The sequence below is a fragment of the Moschus berezovskii genome, chromosome 9 (genome assembly GCF_049115385.1).
Source record: "Moschus berezovskii isolate FMDL1 chromosome 9, NW_MosBer_1.0, whole genome shotgun sequence".
NCBI lineage: Eukaryota > Metazoa > Chordata > Mammalia > Artiodactyla > Moschidae > Moschus > Moschus berezovskii.
The window spans coordinates 6,547,010-6,565,632 of record NC_142468.1 but is presented as its reverse complement, the minus strand read 5'-3'; the positions used below and the strand labels follow the sequence as shown (position 1 = coordinate 6,565,632).

Genomic DNA, 18,623 nt, shown 5'->3' with positions numbered 1-18,623 from the left:
ATTCTAATATTTAGTCACACACTAAATTTACCTGAAGATTTTATCATAATTAAAAGCAATGCACACACTGAATTTAGAGCCTTTCTAGTATATGAGGGTAATTACAGACACACACACACACAATTTTACAGTATCTACTTTTTTTTCCCTCTGGTCTTATCTGTTTAACATCATATTTGTGAAAGTTTCTGAATTACTATGTGTAGTTTATTCTTTGTGTTGTATACTATTCCATTTTGTACAAATATACCAAAATATACTTATCTCATCTACTATTGATGAGCTCTTGGGAAGTGTACAGTTTGTGCTGCTGGTATATTTTCTTGGTGAGCATCTGTTCACATTTCTGTTCGGCATCTACTTCAGAATGGTGTTGTTGGGTTTTAGCTTGAGCATATGCTCAGCATTAGTAGATCTTCTGTCAACAGGCCACTCAAACCACGCAAACTTCCATATTAGATGGTGTAGCAGAATTTTCAGGGTGTCTACATTGCTGTTGCTTAATCTCCTTACTGATTAAATAGATGCATCTGGACCTATCACTTCATGACAAATAGATGGGGAAGCAGTGAAAATAGTGACAGACTTTATTTTGGGAGTTCCAAATCACTGCAGATGGTGACTGCAGCCATGAAATTAAAAGACACTTGCTTCTTGGAAGAAAAGTTATAACCAACCTAGACAGTATATTAAAAAGCAGAGACATTACTTTGCCAACAAAGGTCCATCTAGTCAAGGCTGTGGTTTTTCCAGTAGTCATGTATGTTGTGAGAGTTGGACTGTAAAGAAAGCTGAGTGCTGAAGAACTGATGCTTTTAAACTGTGGTGTTGGAGAAGACTCTTGAGAGTCCCTTGGACAACAAGGAGACCCAACCAGTCCATCCTAAAGGAAATCAATCCTAAATATTAATTGGAGGGACTGATGCTGAAGTTGAAATTCTAATATTTTGGCCAACTGATGCGAAGAGCTGAGTCATTTGAAAAGACCCTGATGCTGGGAAAGATTGAGGGCAGGAGGAGAAGGGGACAACAGAGGATGAGATGGTTGGATGGCATCACCAACTCAATGGACATGAGTTTGAGTAAGCTCCGGGAGTTGGTGATGGACAGGGTGGACTGGCATGCCCCAGTCCATGGGGTCCCAAAGAATCGGACAGGACTGAGTGGCTGAACTGAACTGAACCATAATCCCAAAGATAATAGGAAAAAAGCAAGAAGATGAAACCAGTCCATCCTAAAGGAAATCAGTTCTGAATGTTCATTGGAAGGACGGATGTGAAAGCTGAAGCTCCAACACTTCGGCCACCTGCTGCAAACAGTTGACTCACTGGAAAAGACCATGAGGTTTGAAAAGATTGAGGGCAGGGGGAGAAACAGAGAAGTAAGGGGTGACAGTGGATGAGATGGTGGGATGGCATCACCAAATCAGTGACATGAGTTTGAGCAAGTTCTGGGAGATGGTACAGGACGCGGGAGCCTGGTGTGCAGCGGTCCATGGGTGGCAGTTGTTCAGTCACTGAGTTCTGTCTGACTCTGCAACTCTGAGCAGAGTCAAGACATGACTGAGTGACCGAACAACAACCAAAGGAAAAAGAAATTCATCTTTCTGGGCTTTCTCCTTCTGTTTCATAACGACCTGAAGTGCAGAAGGCAATGCATTAGTGCGCTTGCTTGAAGGGGATTAGACACTGTGTTTATACAGGAATATTGCTAAGTTTTGACCATTCACCTTTCTTCACTAATTTTGTTTGTTTTTCTTTTTCCTGGTTGTTTTAAAAATTCAACTGAATGTTTATTTTGTGAGTCAATATATGAGAGTCTTTTGACATTAAAATATCGATTATTTAATTAAACTTTTTGAGTAGGCATACCACTGAAATCCATCAGGCATTCTGATTGTGGTGAAATTCCTTGTTCTTGGGCTGGGCACAGGCTGTCATGTGACGATATTGTAGTGAGAGGCATTTGAAGGATCATTTGATGTGGCAGAAACTCCCTCATTATTAAACTGCCTGAACTCCTGTCTGCCTATTTCCCCAAATTCCTGAGTAATTTGGAAGGCAGAATTTGTGGTCTTCAGTGGAAGACAGAGATTTAACAGGCCCCAGCAGATTGGATGCTTCCTTCATATCATGGAAGTAGGTGATGAAATAAACATCTCTTGATGGCATCAGCATGGTGTCATTGGTTTCCCTGAAACCAGTTAGTAAGGCCACAAAAGCTTGATAAAAGCAATAAAGAGGAGGGAGTGGAGCTATTAGTTTAGAGAGGATGCTGAAATCATCCCTCCATGTGAAGCGTTGCACAATTAGTAAGAGTTTCTTTAGAAGGTAAGGGATTACAAGCAAGAATTGTAAATACCTTTTTGCAACAGTACAATTTTATGCCATTATGAACATCTCAATTGTATAACTAGGCTTGTGTGTGTGTGTGTGTGTGTGTGTGTGTGTGCTCAATTGCTTCAGTAGTGTCCAACACTTTGCAACTCTATGGACTGTAGCCCAGCAGGCTCTTCAGTCCATGAGATTCTTCAGGCAAGAATACTGGAGTGAGTTGCCTGCCCTCCTCCAAGAGATCTTCCCAACCCAGGGATCAAACTAGTGTCTCCTGCATTGCAGGTGGATTCTTTACTGAGCCACCTAGTAAGCTGTTTATAGCAAGGTTGTTGCTGCTGCTGCTGCTGCTAAGTCGCTTCAGTCGTGTCCAACTCTGTGCGACCCCATGGGCGGCAGCCCACGAGGCTCCACCATCCCTGGGATTCTCCAGGCAAGAACACTGGAGTGGGTTGCCATTTCCTTCTCCAACGCATGAAAGTGAAAAGTGAAAGTGAAGTTGCTCAGTCGTGTCCAACTAGTAGCGATCCCATGGACTGCAGCCCACCAGGCTCCTTCGTCCATGGGATTCTCCAGGCAAGAGTATTGGAGTGGCATGCCATTGCCTTCTCCTATAGCAAGGTTACTTATACTCAAATTCACTTTCTAGCCAATAAAGTAAGGCTAAAATTATTTTAGCTTTGGGGGGTTTTGTATGAAAAAAGAACAACAAAACAAAATAAAAATATTTCAGCAAATCAATAATTGGCTCTCAAATTATTTTCTACCAACTTTCTTCAGTTGAATTTTAACAAAAAATGTTACTGTATTATGTAATATATTTATAAATTCTATTTCTCATTGGACTAATAGTCCTTTCTTTTTCAGATTTTCAATAATACTAAATTAGTACAGAATCTAAATGTTTCAAATTAATATAATCTACACATATTGAGAAATTTGAATTTTCATGAATCATTGAATCATTTAACAATTAGCGAATATATATTAAGTGCTTGGTATTGAAATTAGAAAAGATAAGATCTGATTCCTGTACTCCTGTGGTAGGAAAAAGATACTAAATAATTTACAATAGAATAAGAGATTCATATTGAAGTATAAATAAAGAAACATTCAGATAATTGCAATGGGTTGGAATAACAAAGAAGCATTTCCAAAAGAGATGTTTGAGGTGAATTCTAAAAGAAGAATAAAATTTTTCTACATGATAATGTTTGGAAGATTATTTCAGGTGAAGGATTAAGACACGATTTTCTGAAAAGGAATAACTTATAGAAGGAACCAAAAGTGGTTAATATGGCTTAAAATGAATGGACATGTAATGACAGGTGAGATTCAAATAGTAATTAGTGACCAGGCTGTGAGGGGCTTAAAATGTCACACTGATGAATTTAAATTTTATTCGGTGGACAAGGAGAAATAACTGATGGATTTTTAAGTAGGGGTTATCAGCTGTGCTGTATATCATTTTCAGAAGGAAACATGAAACTTTGGCTGTGAAGCGATGACTAGCTTGTAGGAATGAGAAATAACACAAGGGGAAATGTCAGGAGGCGAGCACGGTCCTTCGGATGGACGACGCTGGAAGGCCGGTCATCCTAGAGGCAAGGAGTACAAGGGCCACGAAAGTCCCACCAGAAGCGCAGGTATCCTCCTAATTCACCGCGAAGTCAGCATCCTGAGGCAAAGCGCTACGTTTTCCTAGGAAACTTGTATTCTCGCCGTCACACTCCAGCAACGCTGCAGGACTTATACTGCCCAGGCTCACAGCAAAGGGGCCAACTAGATCGAGAATCTTTAAAATCACTAAACAGCTGAGATCAACAGTTCTCACGTGGTAGCAGGTATCAGAACCACCTGGAGGGGCTGTCATAACACAGACTGCTTGAGGACACCCCGGAATTTCTGACTCAGTAGATCTGGGGTAGAGGCTGGTGATGCGTCTTGTTAACAAATGCCCAGGCGAAGCAGATGCTCTCAGTCCTGAGAACGAGAACATACTGAGAACGACTGGTAGAAAAAACTGTGAACGAACGGGAAGCTATAAATTGAAAAACGCATATACTTCAACAAAAATGTAGGGATATGTTCGAAGAACATTCCTTGCAGACTTCTTAATAGAAGAACCAAAAGATGAAACAGCATAAATATCCAAAGTTAGAGGCTTCACTCATGAAATAGCATGTCTCTGATGGCATCGTCATAAAAAACGATGTTGCAGAATAATAGTTAAAGAAATGGCACATTGGCAGAGTGAAAGCTAGAATTGAAACTGTAATTCCTTTGAAAAAAAATTATCTCTGCTTGTTCATATACATATGAAAGCATGTATAGAACAAAAGGCTAGAAAGATAATGCTCCCCCCCCTCCCCAGTTAGCAGTGGTCATCTCTGAGTGATAAAATATATAACGTATATTTATCTTCCTTAGGTTTGATACATATCTTCCTAGCATGTTAATAAGTACAATTAACTTTAGGCTCACAAAGGTATTTTTAATACTGATACGGGTATGCATTTGCATTGATATAAAATGAAGGGACTCAAAGGCAAACAATTGACCTCACGATCACCAAACTTAGGGGAAACAGAAAAGGCATTCTGACAGATCAGATTTTGCCTCAAAGGAGTGACTAGGTAAGCTTGCTCTTTGCCACTTTAAGGACACAGAAAGACCTGAGACAAAATGGAGCCCATTGGAGATGAACTCACCTTCTATCTAGACAGCAGAATGGAATCCCCAGGAACAACCTTTGGCAAGACAATTAGAACCAAGGCTAAGGGTGAGTAGCTTAGGTTCGTGTCCAGAGGAAATGGAAACAGTTCAGGAAGGGACTAAAGCCACAAGAAATAGGAAACCAGAATTCCAGAAGGAAAAGAGAGACAGTCACGGGAGAGAAAAGGACAAGCCACGACATCCTGGGGAGAATTGAGGTCCTTGTGGCACTTTGAATTGTGTTAGCTGGACTTTCTCACGAGATTGAATTTAGCTGCCAAAAATGAATCTACTTTTTTTTTTTCAAAATAGTATTAAATTTATTTCAACAGGCTGTCTGAGTTATTCCGTTTTGTTACAAGCTGATGAAAATCCATCATCAGCCAATGACAGACCCTTGCCTTTCCCTCACTCCAATTTAAGGTCTGAGCACAAGCAGTTGCAGCATTCAAGTCAAAAGCCAGGCGCGTCGCAGCAAGTCTCCCTCTACTGAGATTAAAGCTTTCTGTCTGTTTCTACAGCCCAGAGTCAACCATCAGGGAACTTGTTCTCTTGTCACCTTTCCCAGGGAAGAACCATTCATTCCATCAGAGAGGTATGTCAATGACCCTGAAGGCAGACACACTCTAGCTCTGATCTCACCTGTCCCCACAGGCTAATCAGAGCCAGACTTGATCTGAACTTGACCTGAAGGTCGCAGGGAAGGGTGATGGTGCCTGTGACTCATTACCTGAACTGTGCCTTTCCTTGTATGCAGTGCAAACTTCAGGAGGGATCATTTCCAGAAATGTACACCCTTCACCTCCCTGCCACGGTCACCATATGGCATTTGCAGTCTGCTCCAGCGGAATCTATAACAAAACGCAGTGCTTGGCACTTGCCTTGGAAAACCTTGGGTGTGTTGAAATGCGGATAATCTATGCCCACGAAATCAAGTCTCTGGAAGGAGGACCAGGCAATCTGGAAACTGGAAAGACTTTGAGTTATTCTGATGCAATTAAATTTTAAATACCATTGACAAAATGACAAAGAATTTGAGTGTCCAGTTGAAACAGTTCTGCAATTTGCTTGTTTTCAGTGTTTGGAAAAAATTACTCTCTCAGAACCTCAGCTTAATCATCTATAAAATCAGGGCCTTAATACCTGAACTCCTACAACAATTGTGAAATTCAACTCTCTCTCTCTTTTTCAAACTCACAGCAAATCAATAAGCACCAGTTATTATTATTTAGTGTGATAATAATAACACTATGTATATAACAATTTGGTGAAAACATGAGATAGGTTTTGGAGTCAAACTGAATTCAAATTGCAAATTTAATACCTATGCCTTCCAACAGGGTTCAGGACTATTCCTTTTAAGAAAAATGCATTGATTGAGTGCCTAATGTGTGACAGGTACTGTTCTAAGCCCTGGGCAGATAGTGATGAATGGGATGTAACATAAAAGTTGGTCAATCGCGACGACTCTTTGCGACCCCATGGGCTGTATAGTCCATGGAATTCTCCAGGCCAGAGTGCTGGAGTAGGTAGCCTTTCCCTTCTCCAGGAGATCTTCCCAATCCAGGAATTGAACCCTGGCCTCCTGCTTGGCAGGTGGATTCTTTACCAGCTGAGCCATGAGGGAAGCCGGAGAATACTGGAGTGGGTAGCTTATCCTCTCTCCAGCGGATCTTCCTGACCCAGGAATCTAACTGGGGTCTCCTGCATTGTAGGCAGATTCTTTAGCAACTGAGCTGTCAGGGAAACCCTGATGAATGGGATAAATGTTTCCTTAATCTCTTAATCTCGCCTAGTGAGGAAACAAGCAACTCACAAAACATACAGAGACACACACAGATATTGAAAAGCCTAAGGAGATAATAAAGCAGATATTTACTGGAAGACACTATAACTAGATGGGAGGTAACTCTGTGTAAAGTAGCCCAGAACATTCCCTAAGGATGTCACATTGGGGCAGATCTCCAATGATGAGGAGGAAGTGACCGCCTGGAAGCAAGTCTTTGTACGTACTCTCAACACAGCTTATCACTAGTGACCTTAATCCTGACCACTTGGTGAGTTTCTGCACCTTGCCAGCTTTCTCCTGTGGAAAGTTATTGTATTCCCCCATTGGAATTCTGTCCAAGTGCACGACTAGGTTCAGCCCATGTTCTTCTCACGATATTATCCTAGAAGAAATCTCACTCAAATGACACACAGGCAAGAACAGCCCAACAAGAAAACGGGTGAATGTAAACCCTGAGAAAAAAAATCTCCCATCCTGAATTATACTTTGGATGCTCTGAAATTTGCCTAAGATAAGCATCTTGACTTCATCATCATCATAAAACCTCAGACAAGCAATTTCCTGACCTTATTGAGGCTTGCTAAAGTGGAAACCCTTGTCACTCTTAAGGCTGCTTTATTTCTGCCCCTTGATTCCCCTGAAATAAGATGTTTCTCCCACGCAGCTGAGCACTTACACAGGATGTAGTCAGACATACCTGGTCTTTCCCACAGGAGCATGGACCCCAGACAAGACATCCAGATGTCACTCGCGGGCATGGCCGAAGCCAGGTGAGACGGGCACAGTTGAGAAACGATGAGTAAAATTCACACCAAGCAAAATCTAACCCTGAATGTGCTTCTACCTGTTCTCTCATAGTCCCAACCCAGCCCTATAATTTTGCAAAATTTGAATAGCTTTCCCCCTAATTATTGAATTACATTTTAAAAGTACTAGATTAATGGTTCTCAAGCTTTATTTCCTGGAGGACTAGTTAATGCATAGATTCCAGAGCTTCTGATTCACTTGTTCTGGGGTGCAGTGCCAGAAATTACTTTTCCAACAAGTTCTCCACCGAAGTGGGTACTGCTGGTTTAAGAATTATACTAAGATAAGCACTGTCCTAGATAAACCATTTGCTTCTAAGCTTTTTTATTTAAAAAAAGAAAAGAAAATTTTGGTTTTGGCATTTTCATGAGTTTAACTTTTCAGAGGCTATAGTTTTCTTAAAAGATATGTGTGACTGGATGGTGTTGGAAAACAGGAGTGGGGGAAAGGCAGGGGCTGGTCTCAGTTTTAGGACAAGTCTCAGAGGCCCAGCCTCTGACTTTATTGGGAAGGGGCACCCGGGTGGAGAGCACTAGGGTCAGGGAGCCCAGCAGGATTGATTTGCCACGTGGCTCACAGTCTTGAGCTTTGTGGTGTTGGGGTTTGTTTCTGGGTTTTCTTGGGCTGATCATTCTGACTCAAACTCCTTCCTGAGACGGTGCACACGTTGCTCAGCCAAGATGTCAGCGAGAAGGATTCTGGGAGGTGATCAGACATGTAGCGTCTCCTCCTGACCTTTCCCAAACTTTTCTGGTTGGTGGTGGCTTGTTAGTTCCATGTTCCTTACCAGGGCCTCCTGTCGTTAAAAAACTCACTCAAATGATTACGCAGGTGCCTGGCCAGAGTAATCGGTTTCAGTCAATGGGCTTTCCCTAACCCAAAGGAGTCATTGTGACCTCTGCCTACTTCTTCACTAAAACCCTTCAATGAGAGGACTCCTCTCTATACCCAGAGGAGAGGAGCATGTTTATCTCCAAAGACAAAGACACAAGAAGTATCCAACAGACCATGTAAGTTTCCCCCAGTTTACCACAATGACCTCTACCCCTTATCCTGTCCTTTTCCTCCCAAATCTTCACCCTTTGTCAAGCTTAGCATGAGTACTCAGGTCTGTTTCTTTGGGTTTTTCTTTCTTAATGGAAACCCCCATATCACACAAAACATGCATCAATTTCTGTGCCTTTCCCCTGTTAATCTGTCTCATTTTAATTTTCAGATCCAAACTAAGTACCCTCAGAGGATCCAGGGAAACTTCCTTCCCAACTGTTACAAATGTTGCTCTACCAATGCTCTCTCTGCTCCATCCTGTTTCCTCCACTCTCCCCAGTGTGTGGCTCTCCAGAGTACCCTACAGTATTGCTTTCTGTATGGAGATGTAGGCTTCCATCCCAAGATGAAGGCTGATCAACACTTGAATGGGTGGTGACAGTTTCATGTGTGCTTGTTGCTTGGTGTTTAAGATTGTGCAAATAGACACTGAATTCCTGCAACCCTAACAGGAAGCAATAGATTTTAATCAAGTATTAAGAAAGTCATGTTTAAAGATCATCCTACTCTGGCTTAACATAAACGAATCAGAATTCTTAGGTGATGGTATTATTTTTACACATATTGTATATCCTGATTAAAAAAAAAACGAGTGTGTGCATGTGTATGCTCAGTCATTTCCGACTCTTTGTGACTCCATGGACGGTAGCCTGCCAGCTTCCCCTGACCATGAGATTCTCCAGGCAAGAATACTGGAGTGGGTTACCACTTCTCTCTCCAGGAGATCTTCCTGACCCAGGCATCAAACCCATGTCTCCTGTGTCTCCTGCTTCGGCAGGCAGGTTCTTTACTACTGAGCCACCTGGGAAGCCCCCCAAAAGAAAATAAATGTTATATATTCCTACAAACTACTTCTGTCCACTACTGGCTTCACTCCATATAATGATTGAGAAGTTTAACCATCTGCTTTAATTTAAAATAGAGAGTTGATGAGAAACTTTTAAATAATGTATTAGGCAAACTGATCAATTTTTTAAAATAAGAAAAGCATTTTCAAGTTCTGAATAACTTTTAGTGTGTAAACACTCCCTCCCATCCAGCAAATACATATAACTATTCATTTGGATGAAAGATTTCGTTTGTGTTTTTTAATTGCATTCATATTTATAATTTGCTTCCCAAAGACTTTTTTTGCCGATTAAAAAAGAAGCTGTTTTATATGCCAGCCAATGTGACCTGTGTGTGACCACAAACCTCTCCCTTGAGAAGGAGCTGACCTCTACTGTTCTTTCTTCTTTCTCATTTTTACCCTGAAAGCAGGTGTCACAGCTGTCACTACTCGGCCACAGTAGACTGTGCTAATTAAAACTTATAAATTGCATCCATGTGCCATCGCCTCTCTCCTGTGAGGCAATCCTATTTGTTTGTTAAGCTGCAGGGGAGTAGGGTTATAGAGGGCCACCGATTTTGCATAAACACAGACCTAAATGTTTGAAGGCCAGAGAGCATGCACCGCAAGTCTTTGCATTCCCCACTGTGTTTCTCCATAACTGGGAGAACCTGTGCATCAGTTCTTGTTGAATGATCTGAATCATCAGGGAAGGATCTTTGTACACAGTGGATAGTGCAGTTTAGGGAGCAAAAGGGGTCAGCTGGAAGACCACAGGAAACGTGTAATCACTGATAACTTGGGGGAGAAAGATTTGATCACACATTTTTCGCATTGCCCCCAATGTTGCACGGCACTGTGGACCCTCCTTCAGCACTTTGCTTTAAGTTGAGAAACAATCATCTAACTGAGGCAAGAGCCCTGTGCCTGGTTAGAAGTCAAGAACAGTTAGTGCATTACCTCTCCAACTAAACAGATCCGAAGCACAGAAATTCCATTGTTTGGCAATGCATTGGTCAGGGGACAATGGTCTTTAAGATGTAGGGAGCTGAACTATTTAGCTATCTTTTCTAATCTATTCTGACCAGCCAACCAACCAATACATGGACTGATATATTTTTACCGAACATTCTTATCAACCTTCTGAATGTTATCTAATAGTATTCGAGATACTGCAAATGACCAATTGAGTCCTAAAGGTTGACATGGTTGAAAAAGTAGATAACTCTCCTCTTAGTGCCAATAAGTATGATAAACCTGTTCTAGCACAGAGAATACCTAGCTTTGTTTCCCACATTGCTTTCAACGTAACACTTGCTTAGAAAGAGGACAATGGAAGACAAACATTGAACCTTAAAAAATATCAAATTTTTATTATAAAATTTGTAAGTGATTCTTAAGTGATTGCTAAAAAAAGTGATATTCCATGGCCTAAGACTGTTGTTGCGTCTGACTCTTTTGTGATCACATGGACTGCAGACGGCCACGCTCCTCTGTCCATGGGATTTCCCAGGCAAAAAATACTGGATGGTTTGTCATTTCCTTCTCCAGGGGATCTTCCTGAATCAAGGATCAAACCTGCATCTCTCCTGCATTGGCAGATGGGTTCTTTACCACTGAGCCACCAGCGAAGCCCCATGGTTGTGATACACACTGGAAAAACATAAGCATAAGTACTACAATTCGACTCTTGCTGGAACTGAAAGGGAAAAGGGGCTTGCACCACTTGTACTAACCAAATCCAGGCAAAACTGTAGCAATAATTGGTCAAAATGTAAAGGTTTCGAGAGTTTGCCTGCTTCCATTTGGATTTAATTATAATTTATTTGAGAATCAACTCTTTTTCCTGCTCAGATATTTTTCAGTGCTTGTTAAGTTAATCTTTTAAGAAAGGATTAACAGATGTTGATAGAAGTATTCCATCAAGGCTAATTTTCAAACACTATCTATCATATTTGACAAGATTCGTATCAGTTGAAGTCCTCTATCAGATCTTCAAATCTAGTGATAATAAGCTACAAAAGCCACCAGTATAACCCCCTTGATTTAGCAAATTCTTCCTTATACCACAGCACATTTTTAAAAGTTCATGCAGTGTAGTAGAATGTGTTCTGAGCTGGGCTAAGAACTAGTTACAGAAACAAAGGTGAATCGCTCGAGCTCTTTCAAAGCCACTGCAACTTCATTCAAAACCTGGGAAGGATAAGAGCTCCTCTAAGTTCATAGGCTTATTTTAAGAAATTCATAGATTAGAACATTTGAAATATTGGATGAGATTTGTGAAACTATGCAACTTTTGATAATCTAATAGCTTTTTTTTTTTTTTCATCTACTGGTTTCTTTTTTTTTTTTCTTATTTATTTATTTGCATTACAATAGTTTAATATGAACAATCAGAACTAATTAACAGTATAACAATATTTTACAACTGAAATAATTAAAATAAACTATAAAATTACTACATAAAACAGGTCTGATCTAGCTTATTTACTTTCTATAATCTCTTCAGTGCTGCAAAACCATTTATTTCTTTTACTTTTTTCATGTTTTAATAAACACTTCGTCTTTTTGTATTGTTTTCTTTTTCATCACAATAATAGAAATATAACACCATATATCACTGTAAAACACATTTCCACATAAATGCTGATAAGCACAAAATATTTTTCATCATTTACATTTTAACTGTAATAATATATGGCAGGATTAAAGCTGCATCCATCATGTGTCTAACTAACCTTGCTGTAATGAATTTTTTTTTTTAAACTTTTAACAATATATAAAAGACTGTGCTGTTTATTTTTTATTTTTTTTTAAATCAAATAATCCAATTTTATTTATTTTTTTTTCAAGTTGAACAGACTAAATTTCTTTAAACAAACTTACTTATACTCCAGAGTCCTTTAAAAACTTAATAGCATTTATACATTGAAGGTATTTGATTTTCTTGTAACTAGCACTTCAAATGCAACAAGCATTTGAAGCAACAAGCATTTGACCCAACAAGTAAAACTTCCTACAGTTCATAACTTTAATAAATAAAATAAATTAAATGTACAGTGAATAAGTTCTCTGAAATATTTCAATATTTCTGCAGGTTTAGTAACATCGTAAAATACATTTCAATTAAAATTCACAAATCTAAAAACCTGTTAGGCATTTTTAGGCGTTTTAAGTTGGAAATGAAGACCAATGTTACATCGTAATATGCCAATTACAAATAGTACTTCAAATAGCAAATACTACAGTTTGTCCCAAACTTTAAAAACTATTCATGAACTCAACACTGAACTATTGATGGCTATGAGAATTGTTTCCTAGCCTTTTTGAAAATTTCAACCCATTTACGTTTAAGGTAATTATTGATAAGTACGATCCCGTAGCCATTTTCTTTATTGCTTTGGGTTCAAGTTTATACACTCTTTCTGTGTATCCTGTCTATAGAAGATCCTTTAGCATTTGTTGGAGAGCTGGTTTGGTGATGCTGAATTCCCTCAGCTTCTGCTTGTCTGTAAAGCTTTTGATTTCTCCTTCATATTTGAATGAGATCCTTGCTGGGTATAGTAATCTGGGCTGTAGGGTATTTTCTTTCATCACGTTAAGTATGTCTTGCCACTCCCTTCCGGCCTGAAGAGTTTCTGTTGAAAGATCAGCTGTTATCCTTATGGGAATCCCCTTATGTGTTATTTGCTGCTTTTCCCTTGCTGCTTTTAATATTTGTTCTTTGTGTTTGATCTTTGTTAATTGGATTAATATGTGTCTTGGAGTATTTCGCCTTGGGTTTATCCTGTTGGGGACTCTCTGGGTTTCTTGGACTTGGGTGATTATTTCTTTCTCCATTTTAGGGAAGTTTTCAACTATTATCTCCTCAAATATTCTCTCATGGTCTTTCTTTTTGTCTTCTTCTTCTGGGACTCCTATGATTCGAATGTTGGAGCGTTTAACATTGTCCCAGAGGTCTCTAATATTGTCCTCATTTCTTTTAATTCGTTTTTCTTTTTTCCTCTCTGTTTCATTTATTTCTACAATTCTATCTTCTAGTTCCCTTATCCTGTCTTCTGCCTCTGTTATTCTACTGTTTGTTCCCTCCAGAGTGTTTCTGATCTCATCTATTGCATTATTCATTGTATATTGACTCTTTTTTATTTCTTCTAAGTCCTTATTAAATCTTTCTTCCATCTTCTCAATCCTTTTCTCCAGGTTATTTATCTGTAACTCCATTTGGCTTTCAAGATTTTGAATCATGTTCACCATCAAAATTTGAAATTCTTTATCAGGTAAATTCCCTATATCTTCTTCTTTTGTTTGTGTTGGTGGGCAATTATCTTGTTCCTTTACTTGCTGGGTATTTCTCTGCCTCTTCATCTTGCTTATATTGCTTTGCTTGGGGTGGCCTTTCCCTCTTCTTGCAGTTGTGGAGTTCTCTTTATTACATAGTTTCTTCGCTGTGTGTGGGGTTGGACGGGTGACTTGTCCGGGCTCCCTGGTTAGGGAAGCATGTGTCGGTGTTCTGGTGGGTGCAGCTGGATTTCTTCTCTCTCCTTTAGAAGACAATGGGCTGCTTTTCTGGGAGCCTGATGTCCTCTGCCAGTATTCAGAAGTTGTTTTGTGGACTTTACTCCGCGTTCAAATGTTCTTTTGATGAATTTGTGGGGGAGAAAGTGGTCTTGCCATCTTATCCCTCCGCCATCTTGTTCCTTCCTCCCCAGAACACTGGATTCCTATATTCCACTTGGTCGTGGAGTATCTCTTCCCAGCTGCTCCAGCAAGGCGCAGCCGCTGTACCTTACCTTGGACGAGGGGTATCTCCTCAAGGCCGCCCCTCCTGCTTTGAATGTGGATCAGCTCCTCTCGGCCCTCCGGTGCCCAAGCAGCCACCGCCTCCTGGACGTGGTACAGCTCCTCTCGGCCACCGCCCTAACCCTGGGCGCGGGGTAGCTCATCTCAGCCACGATTCTGCACGTGGTCGGTTGCGCCGGAGCCGGGCATCTCCCGCGTCTGCGCCGCCGGAGCCGGGCGTCTCCCGCGTCTGCGCCTGCGCCGCCGGAGCCGGGCGTCTCTCTAATAGCTTTTTGTAACACTATAAAACTAGAGAATTTTATCATCTATGAAAACATACATTTTGTAAATTTTTACTCTATTTCTAACATACATAGGATTTCCTTGCAATTATACTTCTCTGTTTAAACATCAAGCATCCCTGATGCTCTTCACAAGTCAGTGTAAATGAGGCGATAAGACTTGGCTTCATGAAAACTGAATTACTGAAATTGCCCTTTATTGCAGAAACCACGTAAAGCTTGATGCGCTTTATTTTTTTTAATGTTTTTTTTTAATTTTTTTTATTATGTTTATTGTAAACATTCTGATGACTTTGGAAAATATAACACTGAATCTATTTACCCCACCAAATGAAAGCATCAATACATTGTTTTCACAATGATCACATTCACACCAAAGTGCAAATGTCCATGAAACTTTATGCACTTTTTTGTAGCTTCCTGTGAGTCTATGATTACTTCCAAATAGAAAGTTTGGAAATAGAACAAAAACAAAAGGAAAACCTCAAGTGCTTAAAAGAGTGTACCATCTTGAAATAAAGATCAGTATAACTGGTGAAAATTTTAAATCATTTAATATTTTAATGAGGTACAATTATACTGGGGCTTCCCAGGTGGCTCAGTGGTAAAGAATTCACCTGCCATGCAGGAGATGAAGGTTCAGTTTCTGGGTTGGAAAGATCCTGTGGAGAAGGAAGTGGCAACCCACTCCAGTATTTTTGCCTGGGAAATCCCATGGACAAAGGAGCCTTGTAGGCTGCAGTCCACGGGGTCACAAAAGAGTCAGACATCACTTAGCGACTAAACAACAATATTGAAAAATGTCCTAAGTTGAAGACTTCTGGGACTTCTTTCAATTAGAATTAAAGAATGATGACATAATTACCAGGTTATGCACTGATGTTTCCAGGAATGAGGTGTCAGATTAAGGTCTTTTGTCTTATGGAATATAAACTTTTAAAAGGAGTTGTTTATATTTGTCTTATGAGTTCTCAAAAGTTTCATTTGGATTAATTCTTAACTTTGGAGTCAAGAGAGAAAGAAATACTCTTGTTACTCTTGTTCTTTAGCTAGTGTTTTGTTTTTTGTTTTTTTTTGGTCTGAATATGCCTATTCCCTTAGTTGTATCCTCTTGACTGATAATAATGAGGGTGAAAAGTGGTTACTATACTCTTCATGATTAACTATGGTCCTTGAGATACTGGAGAATAGAATAAAGCCTCAGTTTGTTTTGGCACAATTCCTAGTGTAAAAGGATACTAAATGCAACTTTTCCTAATTTTTTAAGTTTAGTATGACAAAAAAAAAACAAAACATTAAATACCCAGTACTTACTCATTCCAAAGAACCGTGTCAGTTCATCTAGGCATCGGATCGAGTTGCTATTACGGTTATTATTATCATTGCTGTTAATAGGTTGTCACCCTTTTAATAGATTTAATAGATCATTAAAATCTGGTTTTGCAACCATTTGCTCAACTTCCATTCTAAAAATATTAAAGCTGGCTAGAGCTGGAAAATCCAGAGAATAACTATGCTGGGGCAAGTTGAAATTCATACACGACAAGGTTTAAGGGGTATGTTTTTCATGAACCAGATATTGCGCAGATGAAGGCAGACTCGGGACTGCCAGAGGAGTGACACTTAAAATTGGCTAGCCAGAAAATCCCTTCCATGTCATAACAACTCCAAGAAAATGCCTCTAGAGTTCTATCAATAAACCACAAAAGAGGGTGTCAATACACTGACATTATCAGCTCTGCACCAATCACATAAGATATGTCCTTCTCTCATCTGCATTTACCCACTGCCTAAGTTCAAGCTTGTCTTAGAAAAGGCAGAGGAACCAGAGATCAAATTGCCAACATCTGCTGGATCATAGAAAAAACAAGAGTTCCAGAAAAATATCTATTTCTGCTCTTGACTATGCCAAAGCCTTTGACTGTGTGGATCACAATAAACTGTCAAGACCACCTGACCTGCCTCTTGAGAAACCTATATGCAGGTCAGGAAGCAACAGTTAGAACTGGACATCGAACAGCAGACTGGTTCCAAATAGGGAAAGGAGTATGTCAAGTTTGTATATTGTCACCCTGCTTATTTAACTTATATGTAGAGTACATCATGAGGAACGCTGGGCAGGAGGAAGCACAAGCCGGAATCAAGATTCCCGTGAGAAATATCAATAATCTCAGATATGCAGATGACACCACCCTTATGGCAGAAAGTGAAGAGAAACTAAAAAACCTCTTGATGAAAGTGAAAGAGGCAAGTGAAAAAGTTGGCTTAAAGCTCAACATTCAGAAAACTAAGATCATGGCATCCGGTCCCATCCATCACTTCATGGCAAATAGATGGGGAAACAGTGTCAGACTTTATTTTTCTGGACTCCAAAATCACTGTGGATGCTGATTGCAGCCATGAAATTAAAAGACGCTTGCTCCCTGGAAGGAAAGTTATGACCAACCTAGACAGCATATTAAAAAGCAGAGACATTACTTTGCCATCAAAGGTCCGTCTAGTCAAAGCTATGGTTTTTCCGGTGGTCAAGTATGGATGTGAGAGTTAGACTAAAAGCTGATCACCGAAGAATTGATGCTTTTGAACTGTGGTGTTGGAGAAAACTCTTGAGAGTCCCTTGGACTGCAAGGAGATCCAACCAGTCCATCCTAAAGGAGATCAGTCCTGGGTGTTCATTGGAAGGACTGATGTTGAAGCTGAAACTCCAATACTTTGGCCACCTGATGCAAAGAGCTGAGTCGTTTGAAAAAATCCTAATGCTGGGAAAGACTGAGGGCAGGAGGAGAAGGGGACGACAGAAGATGAGATGGTTGGATGGCATCACTGACTCGATGGGCATGAGTTTGACTGGACTCCGGGAGTCGGCGATGGACAGGGAGGCCTGAGGTGCTGTGGTTTGTGGGGTCGCAAAGAGTCGGATATGACTGAGCGACTGAACGGGACTGAACTGAACTGAATGCTATGGGACCCAAAGGAGAGTTGAAAGTGTAAGTGTCTCAGTCATGTCCAACTATTTGAGACCCCATGGACTATACAGTCCATAGAATTCTCCAGGCCAGGATACTGGAATGGGTAGCCTTTTCCTTCTCCAGGAGATCTTCCCAACCCAGGGATCAAACCCAGATCTTCCACATTTCAGATAGATTCTTTACCAGCGGAAACACAGGGGAATCCCAAGAATACTGAAGTGGGTAGCCTATCCTTTCTTGAGCAGATCTTCCTGACCTAGGAATGAAATCGGGGTCTCCTGCATTGCAGGCAGATTCCTTGCAAACTGAGCTATCAGAAAGCTCAAAGGAGAGTTAAGGAGTGAAATAAAAGTTAAAATGAGGGCGGGGAAAGGAAACCAATCACGCATGTGCCTGTAACGTACATTTTCAAGGCACCATACACAGGCACACAGAAGGCACTGCACAGATTTTAACTGAGTGCATTCTTTCTTTATCCCTTAAAAAAAAAAAAAATTCTTAGCCATGAACAGGACATGTGAGATCTCAGTTCCCCAAACAAGGGTCAAACCCTTACCCCTTGCACTGGATGTGTGGAGTCTTAATCACTGAACCACCAGCAAAGTCCCCTTCATCCTTTTTTTTCTTTTAATCTTATGTATCTGTGCTTTGCCTCTATGCAACCTGTTATCATCAATGTTATTTTTCTCATCTTGATCTTTTTTTTTTTTTTTTACTTTAGTGGAAAGAAACACTCTAGTAGTATCATTGAGTCCTCGTGGCGTACCAGTACCTATCCATCTGAGTATCTAAACTGGATGCAGTTTCACAAAGAGTAGAAACCTCATGAGAAGACAGAGGGTCGATGGGAAGAACCGAATCAATGAACTGTGAGTTGGGGTTGAAGGTACCAAGGGAATCCGGGTGCCTGAAGCTACAGATCGACCCTGGCAGACTCGAAACCTGACTTTGTATTTAACCACATTTCAGACCTGATTATGAACAGTCTTTAACTTATTTTGGCCTTAGTTCGTACATCATCTGATGCTGTGAGTCTTAAAGAGTTCGTATACA

General features: G+C 40.3%; 1 protein-coding gene across 1 annotated transcript; it reads right to left on the bottom strand.

The window, feature by feature from the left end:
* Positions 1 to 3,795: 3,795 nt before the first annotated feature.
* Positions 3,796 to 7,618, bottom strand: LOC148776392 (uncharacterized). The gene is made up of 3 exons (XM_088840260.1): positions 7,535 to 7,618; positions 5,779 to 6,015; positions 3,796 to 4,316 (listed from the first exon to the last, which is right to left on the bottom strand). The coding sequence occupies exons 2-3, from the start codon at positions 5,825 to 5,827 to the stop codon at positions 3,988 to 3,990; spliced, it is 378 nt and encodes a 125-aa protein (XP_088696386.1). The 5' UTR covers positions 5,828 to 6,015; positions 7,535 to 7,618; the 3' UTR covers positions 3,796 to 3,987.
* Between the last annotated feature and the right edge of the window lie 11,005 nt (positions 7,619 to 18,623).